The sequence below is a fragment of the Caloenas nicobarica genome, chromosome 21, assembly GCF_036013445.1.
Source record: "Caloenas nicobarica isolate bCalNic1 chromosome 21, bCalNic1.hap1, whole genome shotgun sequence".
NCBI lineage: Eukaryota > Metazoa > Chordata > Aves > Columbiformes > Columbidae > Caloenas > Caloenas nicobarica.
Genome location: NC_088265.1, coordinates 303,997 through 323,694, shown reverse-complemented (window position 1 = coordinate 323,694; position 19,698 = coordinate 303,997). Strand labels below are relative to the sequence as shown.

Sequence of the window (19,698 nt, the reverse complement as noted above, 5' to 3'; positions counted from 1 at the left end):
GTGTGGCGGGGGCGGCGCCATGCTGGGTGTGGCGGGGAGCGGCGCCATGCTGGGTGTGGCGGGGGCGGGGCGGCGCCATGCTGGGTGTGGCGGGGGCGGGGCGGCGCCATGCTGGGTGTGGCGGGGAGCGGCGCCATGCTGGGTGTGGCGGGGAGCGGCGCCATGCTGGGTGTGGCGGGGAGCGGCGCCATGCTGGGTGTGGCGGGGAGCGGCGCCATGCTGGGTGTGGCGGGGGCGGGGCGGCGCCATGCTGGGTGTGGCGGGGGCGGCGCCATGCTGGGTGTGGCGGAAGGAAGCTGTACCGGCCTCCCTCGCCGCTCGGCTCCCCGCGGCGGGCAGCTCGTCCGTGTCTCCTCCGTTAAACGAGCGGCTGCGGTCCCTCTGCTTCCTGCCTCAGGGCACTGGCTCCTCCACCGTGGCGGTGAGGGTGCGCACCCTAGGAGCGCCGGGTTCCCCACTCAGCAGCCGCCGGGAAGGACACGGAACGCAGCACGGAGCTCCCGCGGCACAAGTTGTTCAGTTTACGCGCAGAGACCCGCGGAAGCTCCCACTGCACCAGAGCAAGGCTCGTGAGGGCAAGCGGTGCCTTTGGGCTTCACTGTGCATATCGCGCATGCGCTGCCAAGTTCCGCCCATGCGCACTGGCTGCCCAGAGAGCCGCTCTTCCATTCCGGGGGCGGGGCCTCGGAGCTCCGGAATCTGGATAGCGGGCGGCGGCGGCTGAGGCGCGGCGGCGGGTTCTGCCGCTATGCGGGTTGCGGGGCGGTGCGAGCGGAGCCCGGGCCCCGGTGCATGGCGGTCAGGCGGCGGACTCGGCCCCCTCGGGTTCCCCAGGTCGGTGCCGGCGGCGCGGGAGGACTGAGGGGCGGGGAGGCGGCGGCCGAGGGGCAGCGGGACCCCGGCGGGCTGCTGCCGTGTCTCCCCTGGGCGCCCTCAGCCTGGGGGTTCAGGCTCTAAAGTGCTGGGGAACCTTTCCGGATCGCTGGAGGGTGGGAAGGGCGTGAACGTGGCGTCTATACTGTCTCTAAAAAGAGTCTGCCATGTCATTGGCTGGAGAAGCTTTATCCTGCGTTTGTCTGTGGAACAGGTTGCTAGCCCTGCCTGCCGTTGCCAGGGGCACGGTGCATCTTTGTCCAGTTTAACCCTTTATAATCGCCAAAACAGCTTGCCATTCAAGCCTTCAAAAAGTGAGTATACGTATGTTATACATACACATACGTGCAAATGTGCGTACGCATATGTTGGGAGGAAATAAAATCTGAATTTTTTCTTTTTTTTTTTTTCTTTTTTTTGTCCAAGGCTTGCAGCAGAGCCGAGCCGCCGCGGTTGCGCGGGCCCCGGCGCGGCTCGGGACGGCCCGTGTGCCGGCGGCGGATGGAGCGCGGGGGCTGCCGAGCCGCGCGATGGGACCGCAGCCCGCGCTCCGCGGGCCGGCACAGGTAACCAGCCTGAACGGCTCTGGGTTCACGCTGGGCGACATCCTCTCTGCATCAAATAATTTGATAACTAAAACATTATCACAGGGTTACTTACACTATTTAAGAGTTCAGTCTTCACAACCCATCAAGGGTAGAAACACTTTAGGTCCTTTTAGGTCCTGTAATTTGTTTCTTAAGAGTTGATCCTCTACCAAAGTAGAGGAAAATAAATCTTCAGGCCCCTGCTGATGCCATCCAAAGCTTCCAGTTGAATTTTTCTCTGGCACAAGTGTAATTGCTTTCTACTTTAGGTCCAGAATGCTTAGCACACGTAATTCTTTCTGCTTCTTGGCTTGCAGGGCTGTGAAGGGCGGCTTGTAAACAAGCAATGACTGAGGCTCTTTGTCTCACCTCCTCCTGTCTAGGAAAGGGAGGCTCCGGCACTTCTGGGAAGTTCAGTGCCTCTGTGGCTCTTCAGGGGAAAGCCTGATAAATAACAGCTTATAAGTACCAGTTTTGCTGTCTTCTATGGGACTGATTTCCTTGTGAACATGCAGCAAAGAGGACAGCGCACGGGACCAGAAAGACTGGACTCTGCAGGCAGTGCTGATGCCATTTTTGTAACTGTTTCAGGTGAAAACCTGATCGAAGGGCAAGTTATTGAACTGGAAGACGGTACCACAGCTTATATTCATCAGGTGACAGTCCAGAAAGGTGAGAACCGGAAATTCACCTCTTTCTTTCTAGAAGGACACTGTAGATGTAACAGCAATTGTCTGTGTCCCAACAATCGGGCTCCTCTATCAGCTTTAGCTTTAACAAGTCCATGTAGGTTTTTCTGTTTTGCTTTGGGGCTGAATGAGCAAGGACATAGAATATGTGATTTCCTGGAAAGTTTTTAGCAATCTGACAATAAGTCAGATTTGCTGGTGGAGTAAGCAAATGTTTGGGTGTTGTTTTACCTGTGAGTACTCTCACCGTTTGCCAGTTTGACAGATCACAGGTCTCCAAGCAAGGCCAGTTAGCTGTGTGCTGTGTTTGTGCCAACTTAGAGAGTCCTCTTCTGTGGATGTGAATCCTGCTGGGCGCAGAAACTGCTGCACTATCCCCTCTGTCCCATCTGAACCTTCCAGTGAGCTGTGTGGACTTTTTTCTTTCCTTTTAGAGTCTGTGGCTTTTGAAGATGGTCAGCCTGTAGTGCTGGAAGATGGCAGTATGGCTTACATACACAGTACAGCTAAAGGTAAAGAGTGTTCATCCCTGAAGTGTTCCTTGTTCATCCCTTGGCAGCTGGAGCAGCAGCTGCTAAAGTGTCACAGATTTCAGAGGCTGTAGATAGCCCAGGGCAATGAAGAATGCCTCATACTCAGCAGCTCTTTTACCTTTGGTTTCACTGGTTTCCTCTTGCAGAAAGTTATGAGCCCAGCACCTTTGAGACTGTCCAGCTGGTGGATGGCTCCACCGCCTACATACATCGTCCTGTCCTCGTGCCGCCCGGCAGCACCGTCCTGGAGGTGCAGGCAGAGACCGGGCTCAAGGAGTTGGTTGGAGAGGAGGAAGATAATGCCTTTGATGTCGAGACCATGAACGCGTTAAAGCAGTACACCGGTAAGGTGAGGACTCGACGCCGCTTTCATGGTGCGCCAGCAGCACGAGGGGCTGGTGTAGTGTCTGCGTCTGGCCTGGGGTTGAACTGTCTTCCCATCGTTAGTTTGTCTGTACATTTGGTTTTCAGCAATGCCAGCTTTGAGAAGAGAAACAGGACAGTGTCCCTGCTGACCGATGGCTGGCGGTTGGGGACCTAGAATGGGGCAGTTTCCTGACGGACCCTCCCGCAAGTCCTTAGTGCCAGGCCTCTTACCTGGGAAGAGCAGAGAGCTGCTGTGATACAGCTTGGATTTTTTTTCTGGCTTTATATGTTCCTTCTTGAAGGTGTTTTCTTTCAGATCAAGACTAACCTTTTACGTGTCAGGACTAACTAAGCTATGGCCACTGTTCCCCCATGTTGGCAAAGGCCTCAAAAACCAGAATAGCTTCAGATCCTTGCATGTTGTCACTGTAGTGCTCCATCTGCATGTCTTGGATGCTGCTGTTCTCTCCACCCCTATGGCGGCGTGTGAGGAGGGGCTGACAGTGCTCAGCCGGGCAGGTTTGCTGGTGGAGACCTCTCCGCCACGCGGGACCAGCCTCCCCGGCTCTCTGCAGAAGAGCGGGCGGCACTGCTGGTGTGGACGCCTCCCCGCTTGGCTGCTCGCCCGCTCCACGCCGGGCAGGGAGGTGTGAGCAGTCCCTGTGCCTCTTGGCTCGTAGGTGTCTGAGGAGGAAGAGGAGGGAGTGACAGACACCTGCCACATGAAGAACGAGGATTCCAGCCGCACCCCTTCCCAGGTCTGAACTTTTCAGTGGTGCATTTCTGAAACTAGACCGAACTCCTCTTGATGCAGAGCGCTTTGCCAGCCAGTAATTTAAAAAGCTTTGTGGCTTCTCTGCAAGGTTAGCAAATATATTAGCTGCAAGTTTTACAAATGAGCTCAGGGAACCAGAGAGGTGAGTTATGTGTTGAGAACACCCAGTGAGCTGGGAGGTGGGAAATCCTGGTTCTTATACGCCTGTCCTGTCACCTGGGTTTTACCATGTTTGTAGGAGGGTGTTTTTGTGAGGATAACTGGAGTGTGTATGTCTGACAAGGAGGGAGGTGATTTGTGTGGGCTGCGTGAAGGCTGTGATAGGGGCTCACTGAACCGATCTCCATATGTCTCGGCAGGATTTGCAGGAGGAGGTGCACGGCAGCCAGAAGGGGCAGCAGGTCGGCAGCAGAGCGTTCCGCTGTGGCTACAAAGGCTGCGGCCGCCTCTACGCTACTGCGCACCACCTCAAGGTAAAGCAGGTGACACGCGGTCACGCAGAGCAGCCGTATTCCCCGTATTCTAGTGCCGGATCAGAATGCTGCCATACAAAAGGCTGAGTGTGTGCTTGGCTCCCCAGGAGGTCCAGGACTGTTCATTGGCCAAGGTGAAATCCAACAGAGAATTTCAGATTCTCTCTACCAGCTAGACTTCTCCACACTGTTTTCCTCCTTCCTTGTCTTTGACTTCATTTTAGAGACCTGTTCTTTCTTTTCCAGGTACATGAACGTGCTCACACAGGTGACCGGCCATATATGTGTGACTTCCCCAGCTGCGGGAAAGCATTTGCTACAGGTAACTATTTCCCTTTTGAGCAAATTTTGTTTTCTCTCCAGTCCAAACCACTCTTGAGTATTGGCCCTGGCTTTGTCCAGCGGAGCACAATGAGCATAGCTTTCAAAGCCTTCCGAGAAGGAATTGTAGCACAGGAGCCTGCCCAGGACTTAATTGATCATAGACAGATTAAAGAAGAAGAAGAAGCTGAGTTGTCAGTGGTGGTGTGAGACTGTTTGGATATTTCATCCCCTTCAGCTTTGCAGACACAGGACAGACATTCAAAACTGCATGAACTGAGAGGTGGTACACAGCTCGCTGTACTATTTCCTTCTCATTATACGATTTAATTGTAGTTTCTTTCCTGGACAGGGTATGGGCTGAAGAGTCACGTGAGAACACATACTGGTGAGAAACCGTACAAGTGCCCAGAAGACATATGTAGCAAAGCCTTCAAAACTTCAGGGGATCTCCAGAAACACATCCGGACACACACGGGTGAGTAGTACAGGAGGAGAACTGAGCTCCAAGATAAAGCACTGCTTCAGCCCATGTCCAGGACGTGGCTTTTTGTGTCTTGGGTGAAGCAAGGCAGAACTGAAGCTGTCTTCAGACAGAATTAGATGGGTAGCAGAAGCAGTACTGGGGATTCTTGATTTGGTTATGAACAGCAGAGGAAAAGGGGTCAGGGTGCCAGTGTTGCTAGAGGAAATGTGCCAGCAGCTGGGTGTGATCTGAGGTCTCATTGATGTAATCGTTGGTGTAACACTGTGGAGGAGTGATGGGATGCAGGTGTCTGTGTTGCAGCAGGACTCTCATCATATTACTCTCTCTGTGCAGGTGAGCGTCCCTTCAAGTGCCCCTTCGTGGGCTGTGGCCGCTCTTTTACCACATCCAACATCCGCAAGGTTCATATCCGAACACACACGGGCGAGCGGCCCTACATGTGTCCAGAGCCCAGCTGTGGACGTGGCTTCACCAGTGCCACCAATTACAAGAACCACATGAGAATCCACACAGGTGAGGGTAGAACACAGCTCTTCCCCGGTCAGTACATGGCAGCAGGGAAACCCAGGGAATGAGGGGGTCATTTCCAGGCCAGGCATTGCAGGGGGAGATCTGGGAGTAGCCAGTGAGTTAAAGGCAACAGAACTTGCTTTACTGGGCTGATTTTTGTTCCGCTGTTGGAGCGGTCTGTCTCCAGCTACTCCCACTTGATGGGGAATCCCTTCCCGGAGTGTTAGGGGGTTAAGCTCTGCTCTGTGGCCTCTGCCCTAGGGGAGAAGCCGTACCTGTGCACTGTGCCGGGCTGCGGAAAGCGTTTCACCGAGTACTCCAGCCTCTACAAGCACCATGTGGTGCACACGCACTGCAAGCCCTACACCTGCAACAGCTGCGGGAAGACCTACCGCCAGACCTCCACGCTGGCCATGCACAAGCGCAGCAGCCACGGTGAGCTGGAGGCCACAGAGGAGAGCGAACAGGCGCTCTACGAGCAGCAGCAGCTGGAGGGTGAGCAAATACTCTGCCATCCCCTGTACAGGCTTGGGTCAGGCCATGTGGCCATGGGGAGGGAAAAGGAGGCTGAAGGGGAGACCTTCTCGCTCTCTACAAGTACCTGAAAGGAGGTCGTTGCGAGAGGGGTCAGTCTCAGGTCCCGGATCAGGCGTGTGCGTCACGCTCTCATTAGTACTTCTTGCACCTTTTGCTTTCCTGACTCAGCTGCTGCTGCTGCTGACAGAGGCTCCCCCATGAAGAGCCAGCATGTTGCTTTCCTGTCAGAGATGGAGGAATATGAAGAGGAAGATGATGATGGTATGCCTACACAAGTCTCGCTTATCTCTCAGGATGGGACAGAGCAGGTATGGAAACTGGCAGCCTCCAGCGTGGGGTGACAGCACTTAACTGAGGAAGACTCTGCCTCTACCCAGCCTTGGTGTTTAAGGCATTTTTTTAGTGAAAACAGATCCTGGGGCTTAGAGAGCTGTGTCCGTCACGAGGCCTCCCTCCTTGCAGCCTCAGCTGCTGCTGCAGCCTCGATGTGGAGGGGACAGAACGGGCTGCTGGTCCCAGCTCACCTCCTTGCTGGTCAGGGTCTTGCGGGCACTGGCCCAGGCATGTGTGCAGCCCCTGGCAGCCCTCCCGATCTCTGCTGACACAGGCTGGATTCAGAGATTGTTTTTTCATAATTTATATACGGCAGCGCTTTTCTTGTACTTCCCTCTAGCAGCTGCCTGTGTGCTGACTGGGACAAACTCCCTTCTGTGGCACAAAGGAAACAGCTGCCACGAGTAACGCTTGTTTCCTCTTGGTCTGAGGCGCTCCCTGTGCAGTGATGCACAAGCTCTTGCTTCACAGCCTGGAGAGAAGATGCTAAAAGGGAAGGGGAGGTGTGGTGGAAGGGGTCGGGCTGCAGCCTCGAGGTCTGTGAGTTCTTCATCAATTCTGTCCTTGACCCTCGGCAGTGTCCTTGGGGTTCTCTGTCCAGAGGAAGAGAGAGTATTTCATCCTTACTGAGACCTTGGTGTGGCCAAACTGCAGAGTTGCCTAAGGCTTCCTGAGGAGCAAACCTGGCTGAGAGCATCCGCGTTGATCCCTTGCAGGTCAGTCTGTCACAGGAGGAGCTGCAGGCCCTGGGCAGTGCCATCAGCATGGTGACACAGGGCCGTGCCCTAGCTGTGCCCGAGGAGGAGCTGGTGGGCAGTGACACACACACTGTGATTGTGGCCGATGCGGATGGCACCGAGACGCAGCCGGTACAGACAAAACCAGGGCCTTCCCTTCTCCCTGCACAGAAACTGCCTGCTGGAAGGGAATTGCACTGTAAAACACGATTGTTTTATCTTAACTCTTCCTAGGTTACCATAGTCACTTCTGGGGCAGTCATGTCTGAAGAATCGGCTGTCACATCCCTCTGTCATCAGCAGGTGGCATTGCTGGCTGCCGCCAACGGCACCCACATTGCCGTGCAGGTACCACAGCTCCTGCCCGGTTCCCCTTTGTCCTCCCGCCTGCCCCCCAGCTCCAGCACTTCCCTCTCGCTCTGCTGCATTGCCTCTCGCCCAGGGTACTTCTTAGTTGCTGTGTACAGAGGAGAGCCGGGACCTGCTCCTGGGGTTGCAGGATCCTCCTTTGCAAACAGCCTTTCCCCATCACAGCCCTGTCTCTCTGCCCCTCTGCTTCACACCCGTGTCACCCGCTGCTGGTCCCTCACACCTCTGTCCTGCTGGGACTGCCCCGAGCAAGCCTGCACTTCCCGAGCCTGTGTTTTGGAAGGACAGTGTGACCTCTCTCTTTCCTCTACCAGTTGGAAGCACAGCAGAGCCTGGAGGAAGCCATTGGCCTGGCCGCAGCAGCCGCGCAGTGTGAAGCTGCTCCCGTGTCCAAGAATGGGTGCTGAGCCCCCGCAGAGCCCCGGGCAGGGCGCGCTGGCAGCCGCGGCCTCTGCTCGCTGCAGGCAGCGGGCGCGCGGGAGAGGAGCGGTACCGGAGCAAGGACGGTGTCACCGCGCAGGTGTTGGGACACCAGAGTGACCCTCTTCTCTCCAGGGAGTGGTGTGCAAGATGCTTGGCTGTCCGGAATGGTGACCAGTTCCTGACACTGGAGCAAGCGCACGGGCTGGCTCTGACATCAGTTCTCCCATCTCTTCGTCGCACTCTGCTCTCCAGCAGATTTCCTTGGCAGGCTCAGCGCTGCAAAGTGTTGCCCCCACCAAAGCCAACCAGCGTGCGTTGTAAATACCGAGTAGAATAAAAACAATTTAAATATTTTCTTTTTTTTAAAAAAGGCACCCTTTTCTCTTTCAGTCCCTGGGGCCGGTGGTTGGCAGAGAGTGGGTTGGGTGTTACTGTTTTGCGGACATAAGGGTTAAGGAAGTTCAGGAGGTTTGTTGAATTGGCCAAAGGTGTCCTGTCAAAGTGGTGGTTGTCCAAAACCAGCCCTGGGTAGAGGTGTGAGCGTGTTGTAGTCTCTGAGTTGTCAGTGCGTGTCCTGGGGGGCGGAGAGCTTCTGGATCTCAGCTCGGGGCTCCTGCAAGCCTCGATGTAGGGGTGGCTCTCGCTGCATCCCAGAAGGGGAGGCTGCTGGCGGGGGCCAGGAGGGAATTTCTCTCCACAGAACACGAACGCCGAGAGAGCTTTTCATCTCTCAGCTGAGCAAAGGGTTACGGATCCTGTCCTGTCGGTGCCCCGTGAGCTCTGGATCCCGCTTCTTTCCCGGGAGTGGGGCTGAGCCCTGTCCCGTGTCCCGTGGGCCCAGCCGTGTCCCGTGGGCCGTGTCCCGTGGGCCGTGTCCCGTGGCTGCTCGGGCCCGCCCAGCAGGCGGCGCTCCCGCCGCGGCCGCGGTTTCCTGGAACCGGATCCGCGGGCCGGCGGAGCCGCCGCCCGTCGCCATGGACCTGCGAGCGGAGCTGCTCAAGTCCATCTGGTACGCGTTCACCGCCCTGGACGTGGAGAAGAGCGGCAAGGTCTCCAAGTCCCAGCTCAAGGTGAGTCCCGGGGGTGGCGGGGCTGTGGGGGGCAGAGCAGCGCTGGGGATGCTCTGATCCCCCGGGGGTTCCACACGGGAATCACTAAATATTCAGATTAATAAGACTTTGCTGTTGCCACCACGCTGGTTTTGGTGAAGTTCTCAATCTCTGCCTTGTCTCCCTTTAAAAAAACAGGTGGGAGGCGTTAATGCTCAAATGTATTTTCCAGGTGAAAATGAGGAAAACTAACTTTTAGTTGTTCTCAATTTCTTCTGCTTTTTATGGCCAACTAACATCCCAGACTCAGTTTGTATTTTCTCACTTGCTGGAGCACCCACGTTTCTGCTTCCTGTTCAGCCAGCAGGTCAATAGGTAAAGACAGACCATTCTTAAACTAAAACTCCTCAGTGGTCTGGCCAGAAATAACACAACGCCTCTAAAAAATCTCTGCTTTCCCCTCTCCCCCACCTCCTTGGCAGCTTTGCAGAGCGCTCCGGTGTTCAGCCTCTCATCAAAACCATCATGGCTTTGAAAGCCTTTTTGTCTGCCTCCAGGATGGGGTCTGGTCGAATCTGCCAGGTTTCACCTTGGCTTTGACAATAATTATTGATTTTTGTATTTTTTTCCCTTTGCAAAGGATGGGACTCCTTTTTTGTTGCCATGTAAATGTCCCGTTGTGGTTCTTAGGCTGCTGCCGGGGTTGGAAATGCTGGTTGGAGCAGGGGGCTGCGATGCAGAGGACGGACCTGAGCTAAAAACATGCAAAACACGGGGAGATCTTGCGTCAGGACTTGGCAGCTGCTGCCAGTCTGCCAGATTAGTTGTGAAATGCTGCAAATAAACCTCTTTTCCTCTGTTCCCTCTACTTTACAGGTTTTCCCCCGGGATAGACTGCAGGGAAAGTGCTGGGCTTGGCAAAGGGCATGTTTTGCCCCCAAATTAAGTTTTGCTTGCAGGGGTCCAGAGAAGCAGCAGGTACTGGGCTCCCCCTGCTCAGCCACTGCCTCTGCAGGTGACAGCCCTCGGCTGCTCCCCCAGCTCATTGCTCGCCTACTTAAAACTGTGGAAATATCTGGAGGAATATATTAAGGAAAATCCCAAAGCAGGCCAGTGCCTAATTCCCATGTTAATCCCCAGAAAGGCTGCTGTGCTCCCTCACAACGTCCCTGCCCCTGGGTCCGGAGCCCAGCGCGGCTGTGCACAGCGCTGCTGGGAGCACGTGTCCCCAGAGAGCCGCATCTGCGGCCACGATGCTGAGGCCACACAGACCCGCGTTTTAATGGCATTTCCTAGAAAGTCTGTGCAGGGGGCTGGGGAGCTGCAAACCCTCGTGCAGGGGTTGTGGGGACGCTGGGGATGGCGCCTCTGCGGGGGCTTTGCCCAGGGTGACATTTCAGAAGGGAAAAAAAGATATATCCTTCACTGTTTTTCCATCCGCCTTCAGCGCTGAGATGGGATGGCAAAGCTCAGCTACAGATAACTTTCCACCAGCCTCAGGGCTGGGGAAAGCTCACTTCCATCGCTGCCAAACACTGGCTCAGGTTTGCCCCCACCTGCACGAGCCAGTGCTGGTGGGTTCGGTGCAGCAGCAGCTCTGGGTCTCGCAGGTTGGAGCAGTGAGGCCGCCGTGGCCTCCGCAAACCCCTCGGGCTGCGCGAGCGGCTGTGCTCTGCTCCCTCGCCCAGGCACGTTGCTGCAAGGGGGTTTGAACAGGCTGGGAGAAGCACTGGTGTTCACGGCATTTACACCAACAAAGCGCTGCCAGCCCAAGGAGCCGGGTGCTTCGCTGCTCTGACCGCGCTCTTGCCAGGGGCACAGTGAACTCAGTGGTGTTTAGTGTGCCATGGCAGAGCTCTGAGAAGCCATTGGGTTCGGCAGTTGAGCTCTTTGCGTGGACGCTCCTGTGCGAGCAGGCGTGTGCGTATGTACGTGTAAGTGCGTATCTGCACAGGAAGGAAGGAGTCTTGTGGTTGAGTGCTACATGTCAAGAGATGTCGGGTGGTTCTGTTCCCAGCGAGGCACATGCCAGCCCTGCCTGTGGACGAGCGTTACCCTCTCCGTGCAGCCACGTCCCCCGGGCTGGGCTGTGGGGGCTGCTCCCCGGCCCCACGGACGCTCCTGGGATGTGGCTCCCGCAGGACGAGCCCCGCAGGGTGGCCGGGACAGGAGGGTGGGAGCCACTGACCCCCATCCTGGTGCTTTTCGTCGCCTCTGCTCCTCTCCCTGCTCAGAGGAGCAGTTCTGAGCAGAGCGTGGACCCCAGGGCTGCCTGGTCCGGAGGCAGAGGAGCAGGAGCCCTGGTCCCCCTGCTCCCCTGGCCAGGGCCAGCGGGTTTGTGTGTGACATGGGGAACGAGGCTCCAGCCGAAAGGTCACCCCAGTGCTGGCATCACCCCCAGCGTCTCCCACGGGGAGGAGAAGAGGGGCGGCCATTCTCCAGCCACCTCAAATATTCCACCCCCAGCTCTGGCTGGCGTCAGCAGCGGCCGCAGGGGTGACGGGGGCTGGGGGAGGGTGGAGAACAGTGTTGGGGCTGCTGCTCAGAGGGATCTGGGATGCTTGGGGGTCGGGTAGACCCCTGTTCCCCCCACATCCCCCTTCTGTCCCCTGCACACCGCAGGGGAAAAGTTGCCTCGCCAAACTGCACTCAGAGCATCCCTTCCCTTCTCCCCGCATTGTTCTCCCCTCCTATCCCTGTTTCAGAGCCGGGGGGATTCCCCCTCTCCTCTCTCTGTGGGGCTGGGGCTCTGCTCCCCACCTGCCCCATTTCCATTTCATAGGGCTGTGTTTTGCGGGTGCCCGATGGAGGGGCGCGGGGTGCCGGCTGGGGCACACACAGACCTCCAAGGACTCGGGGTGCTGCCAGAGGAGGTGTGAGGGATGGGGACGAGGCCCCATATTGGAAAGGGGGGACGGGATGCAATTCCCAAACTGTCAATCCATCCCAACGGATCTGTGCCCATCCTGGAGGATGCCCTGGGTGTTTCAATCCCCCCACCCCTACACGGACCAGCACTCAGGGCTGCAGCCTGCGCGGTGTTTGAGCACAGGGTGGAGTCCTGCTGATAAAATCGGTCCAGGGGCTGAAAACGAGAAAGAAAATCTGGTTGAACAAGAACCATCTCCAGCAGCAGCAGCTGCCGTGGCCTCGGGCGGCTTCTCTCCAGCTGGGAGATTTCCAGCTGTGGACGGAGAGGAGCAGGGATGCTGCCCCACCACCTGCATCCACACACCATCTCCCCCTGTTCTTGAATCCCTGGAGCTGTCCCTGCAAACCCCGGCGCGATGGGACAGCACTGGTTTGGGTGCTCATTTAACCATCTCCTGCTTGCGGGGAGGTAAAACAAGGAGCCAAGTGCCTGCCCGGCGCTGAGCCGCGGTGCCGGGGGTGCTCACACAGCCGTGTCCCGGCTCCGGCTGCTGCCTGACCGCTCTGTGCGTTCCCCAGCGTGTGGGAGATGTGGGAGCTTCAAAACGTCCTTTGTTTTGGGGGATCTGAACATAAAGGGGCTGGTTGGTGATGTTCGCAGGCTGCTTCTGGAGATGGTGTGTCTTCAGATCACCCTTGTCTGCTTCTGCTCCAGACAAAACCTTTTCTTAGTTTCTTGTTAATCTTATTTTCATCTTTGTGCCTTTCTGTGCCCCACTGGCAGAAAGCAGCCGCTGCTAGGCCAGGCGTTTTCAAGAAATCGCAAAGGACAGCTGCCAGCAGCGTGGCTTGGGGTGGCTTATCAGCTTTGCTAGATCAAAGCACGTCCTGTTTGTTATGTTTGAAACGGCCATATTAAAAAAAAAAAATTCCCCATATGCCGAGAATGAAAAGAAATGCATGTGGAAAAATCCTCAATTTTTGCCCGTTTCTAAATTAATATTTGGGAATATTTGCCTGTCCCTCTGCCAAACCCAGATGGTGCCTCGCTGCGGGTGTGGGGGGGATGCTGGGCAGGTCACAGTCCCTGGGGGTGGTGTCAGGGCTGGGGCCACACTGGGGGTTGTTCACCGTGTCCTGTCCCTCCCGCTTGGGCAGGTGCTGTCCCACAACCTGTACACGGTGCTGCGCATCCCCCATGACCCCGTGGCGCTGGAGGAGCATTTCCGCGACGATGACGACGGGCCAGTGTCCAGCCAGGGCTACATGCCGTACCTCAACAAGTACATCCTGGACAAGGTGAGCCCCTGGGGACACTGCGGTCCCTGCGCTGTCCTGCACCCCCGGGAGCCCCACGGCTCTGCTTCCCTCTGCTCCGGGAGATCCCATGGGCGCAAAAAGGATGCAGGGAGCTGGGGAGTGCTCAGGTAAACGCCAAAATGAGTAAGAAATGTTTAATACCCAACGTCTCCTTGGCAAGGATGAAGTCAGTTCTTTCCAGAAAGGCTCTGGATGGAGATGCAGCTCTGACAGTGTTTCCTAAAGTGAGAAATCAGCCTTTTTTTCCTCTCCACCCTGTTCAAACCTGAGGTGTGACCTCCCTTGGCAAAGAGGACGACGAGGTGCCGGGGCAGGAGCAGAGGTTGGGGTGGGCTGGGGATTTCTTCCTTTTTTCCGCGTGGTTCAAAGGCACCTTTGTTTGGTGCAGTGAGACTTTGCGGCTGGGTGTTCGTTTCCTCCAGGCATGTGAGGAGAGGAAAAATGAGTGACAATTTTCTTCCACTGTGTGCTCAGAGGAAGGGGCAGTAACCCTGCCCTGCACCTCCCTGGGCTGAGCGCTGCCCTCCCCGGTGTGTGGTGCTCCCTGCTGGTCCCCGTGCCGGTCCCCGCGCTGGTCTCTGCCTTGCCCTCAGCTGCTCAGGAGCTGCCCAGCCCAGTCCGGAGATGCTGGTCTGGGCTGCAGGATCCGCTCTGCGGCACCTTTCCCAGCGCCCTCTGCCCAGGCTCAGCCCAGCTCAATCTCCAGCACAGAGCAGCCAAAATCCTTCCTGTTTCCCATGTGGCTTTTTGCGATGTGACCTTTAAACCCATGGGTAATAAAATCCCAGAAGGGGAAGTGGGTTTTCCTGGTAAGAGGGGCTTTCAGCTTTCCGCCGCCCGAAGGTTTTTCTCCAGCTCTGCCACTGCAGGCTGCGGTTTGTCCTTGTGCTGGCAGCACGTGGCTCACACCAACGGGCTGGAGCGGCCAGACGTGGCCAGGCTCCTTTGGTCCGTGTCACAGCTCACTGCAGCCACACCAGAATCGCCACACGAAGCAGGTCACGGTGCCGGGCAGGCGGTCGCAGGAGCCTGTGGACGGGCAGAGGAGCCAAGGCTGATGGAGGCGTCATTCCTGCTTCCACCTGCCCGTGGGCCAGCACTTCCCTGGACAAACGGGATAACGAGAGCGACCCAAAGTCACAGAGGCATTGGGGAGGGGGCTGGGAGAGCACCAGGTGCTGTGTGCGCTGCCCCGGGGGTTCTGCTGGTGTTCCAAGGCCCGGCAGGCGGTGGCTGAGCCGCCGTGGCCGTGCCACCATGCCCAGACACTGCAGCGGGCCCGTAGTGTCATCTCTACTGTCTGGCACATCTTGCTGGTATCAGGGGACCTGTGCTGGGAACACGTCCTGGCACCATGGGTCAGTGCAGCTCTGTGCTCACCCACCTGCTCCTGCCCGCAGGTGGAGGAAGGTGCTTTTGTCAAAGAAAACTTTGATGAGCTCTGCTGGACCCTGACGGCCAAGAAGAATTACAAGCCTGACCGGAACGGGAATAGTGTTGTGTCCCACCAAGATGCCTTCAAGCTCTGGTGTCTCTTCAACTTTCTCTCTGAAGACAAGTACCCTCTCGTCATGGTGCCAGATGAGGTAGGACCTGCTGCTCTCCGCTCCCGTCCACCCGGGCTCTGCATGCTGGCAGAGCCCAGTTTGGGGTGACACATCCCGCTATCGCTTCCTGGCATGTCCCACCACGTCCTGCAAGATGTGGAACTCCAGGGCAGAGTGGGAGGAGAGGGCTGCCTGCCCTGGGCAGCCTCGCCATGCCTGGGTAACTGGGAGCAGCTGGGAGAACCCTCAAAGTGCTGAAACCTCTCTCATACGGGTGTCTGGGAGGAGGGAGCGAGGGCTGGCCCATAGTGCTCTCCATGGGTCAAGCCTATGCCAGCAAGCACTTTGCCTGCTGTGAAATGAATGTGCCAGTTCTCAGAGCCCCAGCCCGGGAGCATCCGCCGCTCCGCTCCGCCTGGGCTGGTCCCTGCCCAAAGCCCGTCTGTCTCACCCAGGGCTTGAGTTGAGCATGGGCTTGGAGGAGGACTCCTGATTTTCGTGGAGGAGAAAGATGATGAGAAACCCTTAAAAACCTGGTGCAAGGGGAGGTTGCTCCTGTGAAATCGCTGCCAGGCTGGGGAGGTCTGTGTCTTTTGGGCTGTCTTACAGCGCAGGCCACCACGCAGCGGCAGAGCAGACCCGCTTATCCGTCTGTCCCTGTCCGTGCTCACTGCCACCAGGTGCTCGCTCCTGCCCAGCACCCAGAGGGTTAAGAACCAGGTACCGGCTGTGCAAAGCTGCTGACAGTAATCTCCAAATTCCACCCGGCATTTGCAAGGGAAGATTCTCCCTTCTCTGGGGGTCGATCAAACCCCATGAGAAGGTGGGAGATGTGGGAAGGAGGGACAAGCTCAGAAGCCAAGAGCAGCCTCAGCAGGAGGAGCTCAGCTGGGCAAGCAGCTGCTATCTGCTTCTACACCATCAACCTCCTGAGATCAGCGGAAAAGCCAAAAAAAAAAGGGGGGGTGCCAAAAAGACAAGAAGTGCAGCGCTGCGCAGATGTAGGAGGGCAACCACACTTCCTGCTGCCCGGGAGAGGAGCTTCCTGTTCCCCAAACCGTGACAAACCGAATCGTCTTTCTGCCTACAGGGCTGAGCTTGAAAAAAAAAAAAATTTGCAGTTTCAAAACGACGCTCCTCTCCTCCACAGGGGTCTGTCTCCCGGCTCCCTTCTCGTCCCACCTGGCAGGAGAGCGGTGCCAGTCGGGCTGGGGCCTGAGGCGCCTGCCCGCGGGCTGGGTGGGGATGGCAGCGCTGGGCCGTTCTCAGGCACTTGGCTTCTGCAGATTCTTCTCACTCTGCAGACAAACAAGCCAAAAATATTCGGAGTCTTGTGTTTAAAAGGAAAAATCTCCCAGCAGTGGCCAAGCTCTAACTCAATGTTAATCTCCCAAGCCTGCCCGGAACACCTTGGCCTTGGCCACCACCCATGGCTGGGGAGATACCGCGGGGATAAGGGTCCTGCACCCCCAGCTGGGCAGAGATGTGGGCGCCGGCTCTCCAAAGCAGGGGGTGGGGATGTCCCCCATGTCTCCCCCATGGCTGAGCTCCCTGTGCCCACAGGTGGAGTACCTGCTGAAGAAGATCTGCACGGCCATGAACGTGGAGCTGAACCCCTGCGAGCTGGAGGACCAGCTGTCCCAGGAGCCGCAGGGCCAGGGCGGGCTGACGGTCTGGCAGTTCCTGGACATGGTGAACTCGGGGCGGTTCCTGCGAGGCATCGAGCCGGAGGCCGTCAGCATGGCCGTGGAGGAGGTGTACCAGGAGGTCATCGAGGATGTGCTCAAACAGGCAAGGAGCCCCTGTGTCCTGGGCATAAACCCCATCCTGTCCCTGCCCTGTTTTTGAGTCCGTGTCTCTGTGGCACAGGGCTACCTCTGGAAGAAGGGCCAGCTAAGGAGGAACTGGTCGGAGCGCTGGTTCACGCTGAAGCCCAGTGTCCTGTCCTATTATGTGAGTGAGGAGCGGAAGGAGAAGAAGGGGAGCATTGTGTTGGACAAGCACTGCTGTGTGGAGGTACAGCCCTGAACGTGGGAGAGCCAGTCCCACGGCTGGAGAAAACAGGGACAAGGTGGGGTATGGGGGGGTGACGCCATCCTGTGTCCCCTCCTTGCAGGTGCTGCCCGACCGGGACGGGAAGAGGTGCATGTTCTGCGTGAAGACGTCCTCCCGCACCTACGAGATGAGTGCCTCCGACACCCGGCAGCGCCAGGAATGGACCTTGGGTCTGTGCCACCCCGCGCCCCCTCCCCAGTCCCTGTGTGTCCCCCCGTGTCCCCCGGTGTCCCTGCTGACCGTCCTGTCCCTCTCCAGCCATCCAGATGGCCATCCGGCTGCAGGCGGAAGGCAAGAGGTCCCTGCACAAGGACCTGAAGCAGAAGCGGCGGGAGCAGCGGGAGCAGCGGGAGCAGCGCAAGGCAGCCAAGGAGGAGGAGACACAGCGGCTGAAGCAGCTGCAGGAGGAGAAGGAGCGGAAGCTGCAGGAGCTGGAGCTGCTGAAGGAGGCCCAGCGGCAGGCAGAGGTGCTGCTGCAGGAGGAGGAGCAGCGGCGGCGGCGGCAGCATGAGGAGATGCAGAGGACACTGGAGATCCAGCTGCGGGAGGCCGAGCAGGTGGGAGCATCCCCACAGCGTGTCTGGTGCTCGGCGGGTGGCCGTGTCCCTCCCCTGCCCCTGCCCGCAGTAGCCCAAGAGTTGCAGAAGCTCCAGGAGCATGTTGCGGTGATGCTGCTGCCACCAGACACCTTGGCACTCTGGGAATGAGGGACGGAGGGGTCAGTGCCGCCATGCATGACATACCAAGAGCAGGAGCCAGGGACAACCTGCCCCGGGGGTTTGGAGCTGGGGCAGGTGACAGGGGAGCACCAGGGTGGCCAGGGAGCCCCTTTCTGACCCTGCGGCCAGTGCTGGCTCCTGTGTGTCCCTGAGCAGGGTGACAGATGGCCTTCCACGGGGTCTCCCTGGCATGGGGGATGTCTGGTCCCATCCAGCCAGGGAAGGGGGCCCTGGGGACAGTGGTGGCTCTGCCGGCCGCCCGCAGTGACGGCTGCTCCCTGCCGCAGGCCCGCGCCTCCATGCAGGCGGAGATGGTGCTGAAGGAGGCCGAGGCCGAGCGGCAGCGCAAGCGCATCCTGGAGCTGGAGGAGATGCAGCAGCGGCTGCAGGAGGCCCTGCAGCAGGAGGTGAAGGCACGGCAGGATGAGGAGGCTGTGAGATACGCACAGGCCAGGTGGGTGCCGGGGTGTGCTGGTGACATCCCGATGCGTGGCAGGGACAGGGGACACTGGAGGGTGAGGCGGCAGAGGGAGATCCTCACCTCTTGCTCTTTGCTGACAGGCTACTGGCTGAGGAAGAGGAGAAGCTGAAGCAGCTGATGAAGCTGAAGGAGGAGCAAGAGGAATATATCATCAGAACTCAGCGGGAGAAGCAAGTGCTCAAGCAGGAGATGGAGAACAAGAACAAGTGTCTGGAGGAGGCACAAAAGCAGCTGGAAGAAGTCAGGGTCAACAGGCAGAGGGTGGACCAGGACGTCATGGTGAGCGTCACATCGGTGCCACATCCCTCAGGCCAGGAGCCCCAGGGACCTCCCAGCCATCCCCGCGTCACCCCCGTGGCTCTGGCAGCTGAGCTGGTGCCGTTGGGGGGTCTGAGCTGTGCCCCGCGTGGGCACGGGCTGGTTTGGGGCTGGGGGGGACAAGCATGTCCTGCCTGGGGACAGGGCTGGTGTCCAGAGCAGTGTCGACAGTGGGACTGTGTGGAGGGGGGAGGCTGGAGGAGCAGCAGACCGGGGTGAGCTGGGGCTCCAGCACAGAGGGAACCCCTAGCCCAGGCTTAGCCAGGGAAGGGAAACTCCTGCCTGCACCCCTGGGTTGGGGGTTGTGGGACAGCTGGCTCACCCCTCCATCCCCTCCTAGGCAGCTCAGCAGAAGCTGCGACAGGCCAGCACCAACGTCAAGCACTGGAACGTCCAGATGAACCGGCTGATGCACCCCATCGGGCCGGGAGGTAGGAGAGTGGCCATCACCCCCCTGCCTTCTTGAAACCCTTTTCCTGAGCTGAGAGGTCAGTTTGGACCCAGCCGAGCAATCCTCTTCTGTCCGTCCCCAGAGAAGCGCACGAACGTGACCGCAGGAGGCTTTGCTGGCTACCAACCCCTCCTCTCCCGCAGAGGTTCCTCCCTCAAACTCAAGCAGAAAGTGGAGGATAAAGACAGTGACTCTGCGAGGAACAGCAGCAAGGAAAACGTGAGCAGTGGCACGAGCAGCAGCACGCCGCCATCTCCAGATGCAGACACCGTGGCCACGGAGCCCAACAACTAGCCCAGCAGCGTGGGACCCGTGAGCGGACATGGGCAACGTGGCTGGCTCGGGATGGGGGCACGTGGGGACCCACACAGAGCCCGGAGGTGACAGCGCACAGGGCAGAGACCCTCCCGTTTGCTCCAGGGAACGGCTCAGACAGCCCTGCGGTGGGCAGGGGGCGGCGGGGCCGTCTCCTCCGGCTGTGGGGTCTGCACTCAACCCCCCAGATTCTGGTTTCCACCCTGCCAAAAAAACCCCAAAACAACCCAAAACGAGCCACTGGCAGGTCTGGAGCACATGCCCAGGGCTGCAGCTCCCGCGGTTTGTACCAGCGCAGGCATCTTTGGGGGCAATCACCTCCTTGTGATTAATGAAGTGCTTACGCGGTAACAGTGCTCGGGGCTTTGTGTTGGTGTTCGCCCTTGGACTGCAGGGCTTCCCACACCGGGCTCAGCTTTTCCAAGTGCTTTTGCTCAAATACGTCCCGTTCTCAGCGCCGCCGGGGGCCGCGCTGGGCCGGGGGGGGACCGCGCTGGGCCGGGGGGGGGGGCCGCGCTGGGCCGGGGGGGGGGGCCGCGCTGGGCCGGGGGGGGCCGCT

General features: G+C 58.4%; 2 protein-coding genes across 2 annotated transcripts; both read left to right on the top strand.

Moving 5' to 3' along the window:
* Positions 1-108: 108 nt before the first annotated feature.
* ZNF76 (zinc finger protein 76) lies at positions 109-8,336 on the top strand. Its single transcript, XM_065649742.1, has 17 exons — positions 109-254; positions 654-834; positions 1,165-1,187; positions 1,300-1,439; positions 2,052-2,132; positions 2,584-2,661; positions 2,829-3,031; positions 3,729-3,806; positions 4,183-4,296; positions 4,543-4,618; positions 4,970-5,095; positions 5,438-5,617; positions 5,876-6,109; positions 6,320-6,459; positions 7,201-7,353; positions 7,456-7,569; positions 7,905-8,336. The coding sequence occupies exons 1-17, from the start codon at positions 109-111 to the stop codon at positions 7,995-7,997; spliced, it is 2,160 nt and encodes a 719-aa protein (XP_065505814.1). The 3' UTR covers positions 7,998-8,336.
* Positions 8,337-8,973: 637 nt separating this feature from the next.
* DEF6 (DEF6 guanine nucleotide exchange factor) lies at positions 8,974-19,487 on the top strand. The gene is made up of 11 exons (XM_065649409.1): positions 8,974-9,083; positions 13,092-13,232; positions 14,654-14,839; positions 16,364-16,591; positions 16,670-16,816; positions 16,917-17,025; positions 17,114-17,412; positions 17,862-18,028; positions 18,136-18,334; positions 18,714-18,804; positions 18,907-19,487. Exons 1-11 carry the CDS (start codon positions 8,988-8,990, stop codon positions 19,116-19,118), a joined length of 1,875 nt encoding a protein of 624 aa, XP_065505481.1. The 5' UTR covers positions 8,974-8,987; the 3' UTR covers positions 19,119-19,487.
* The last annotated feature ends 211 nt before the right edge of the window (positions 19,488-19,698 follow it).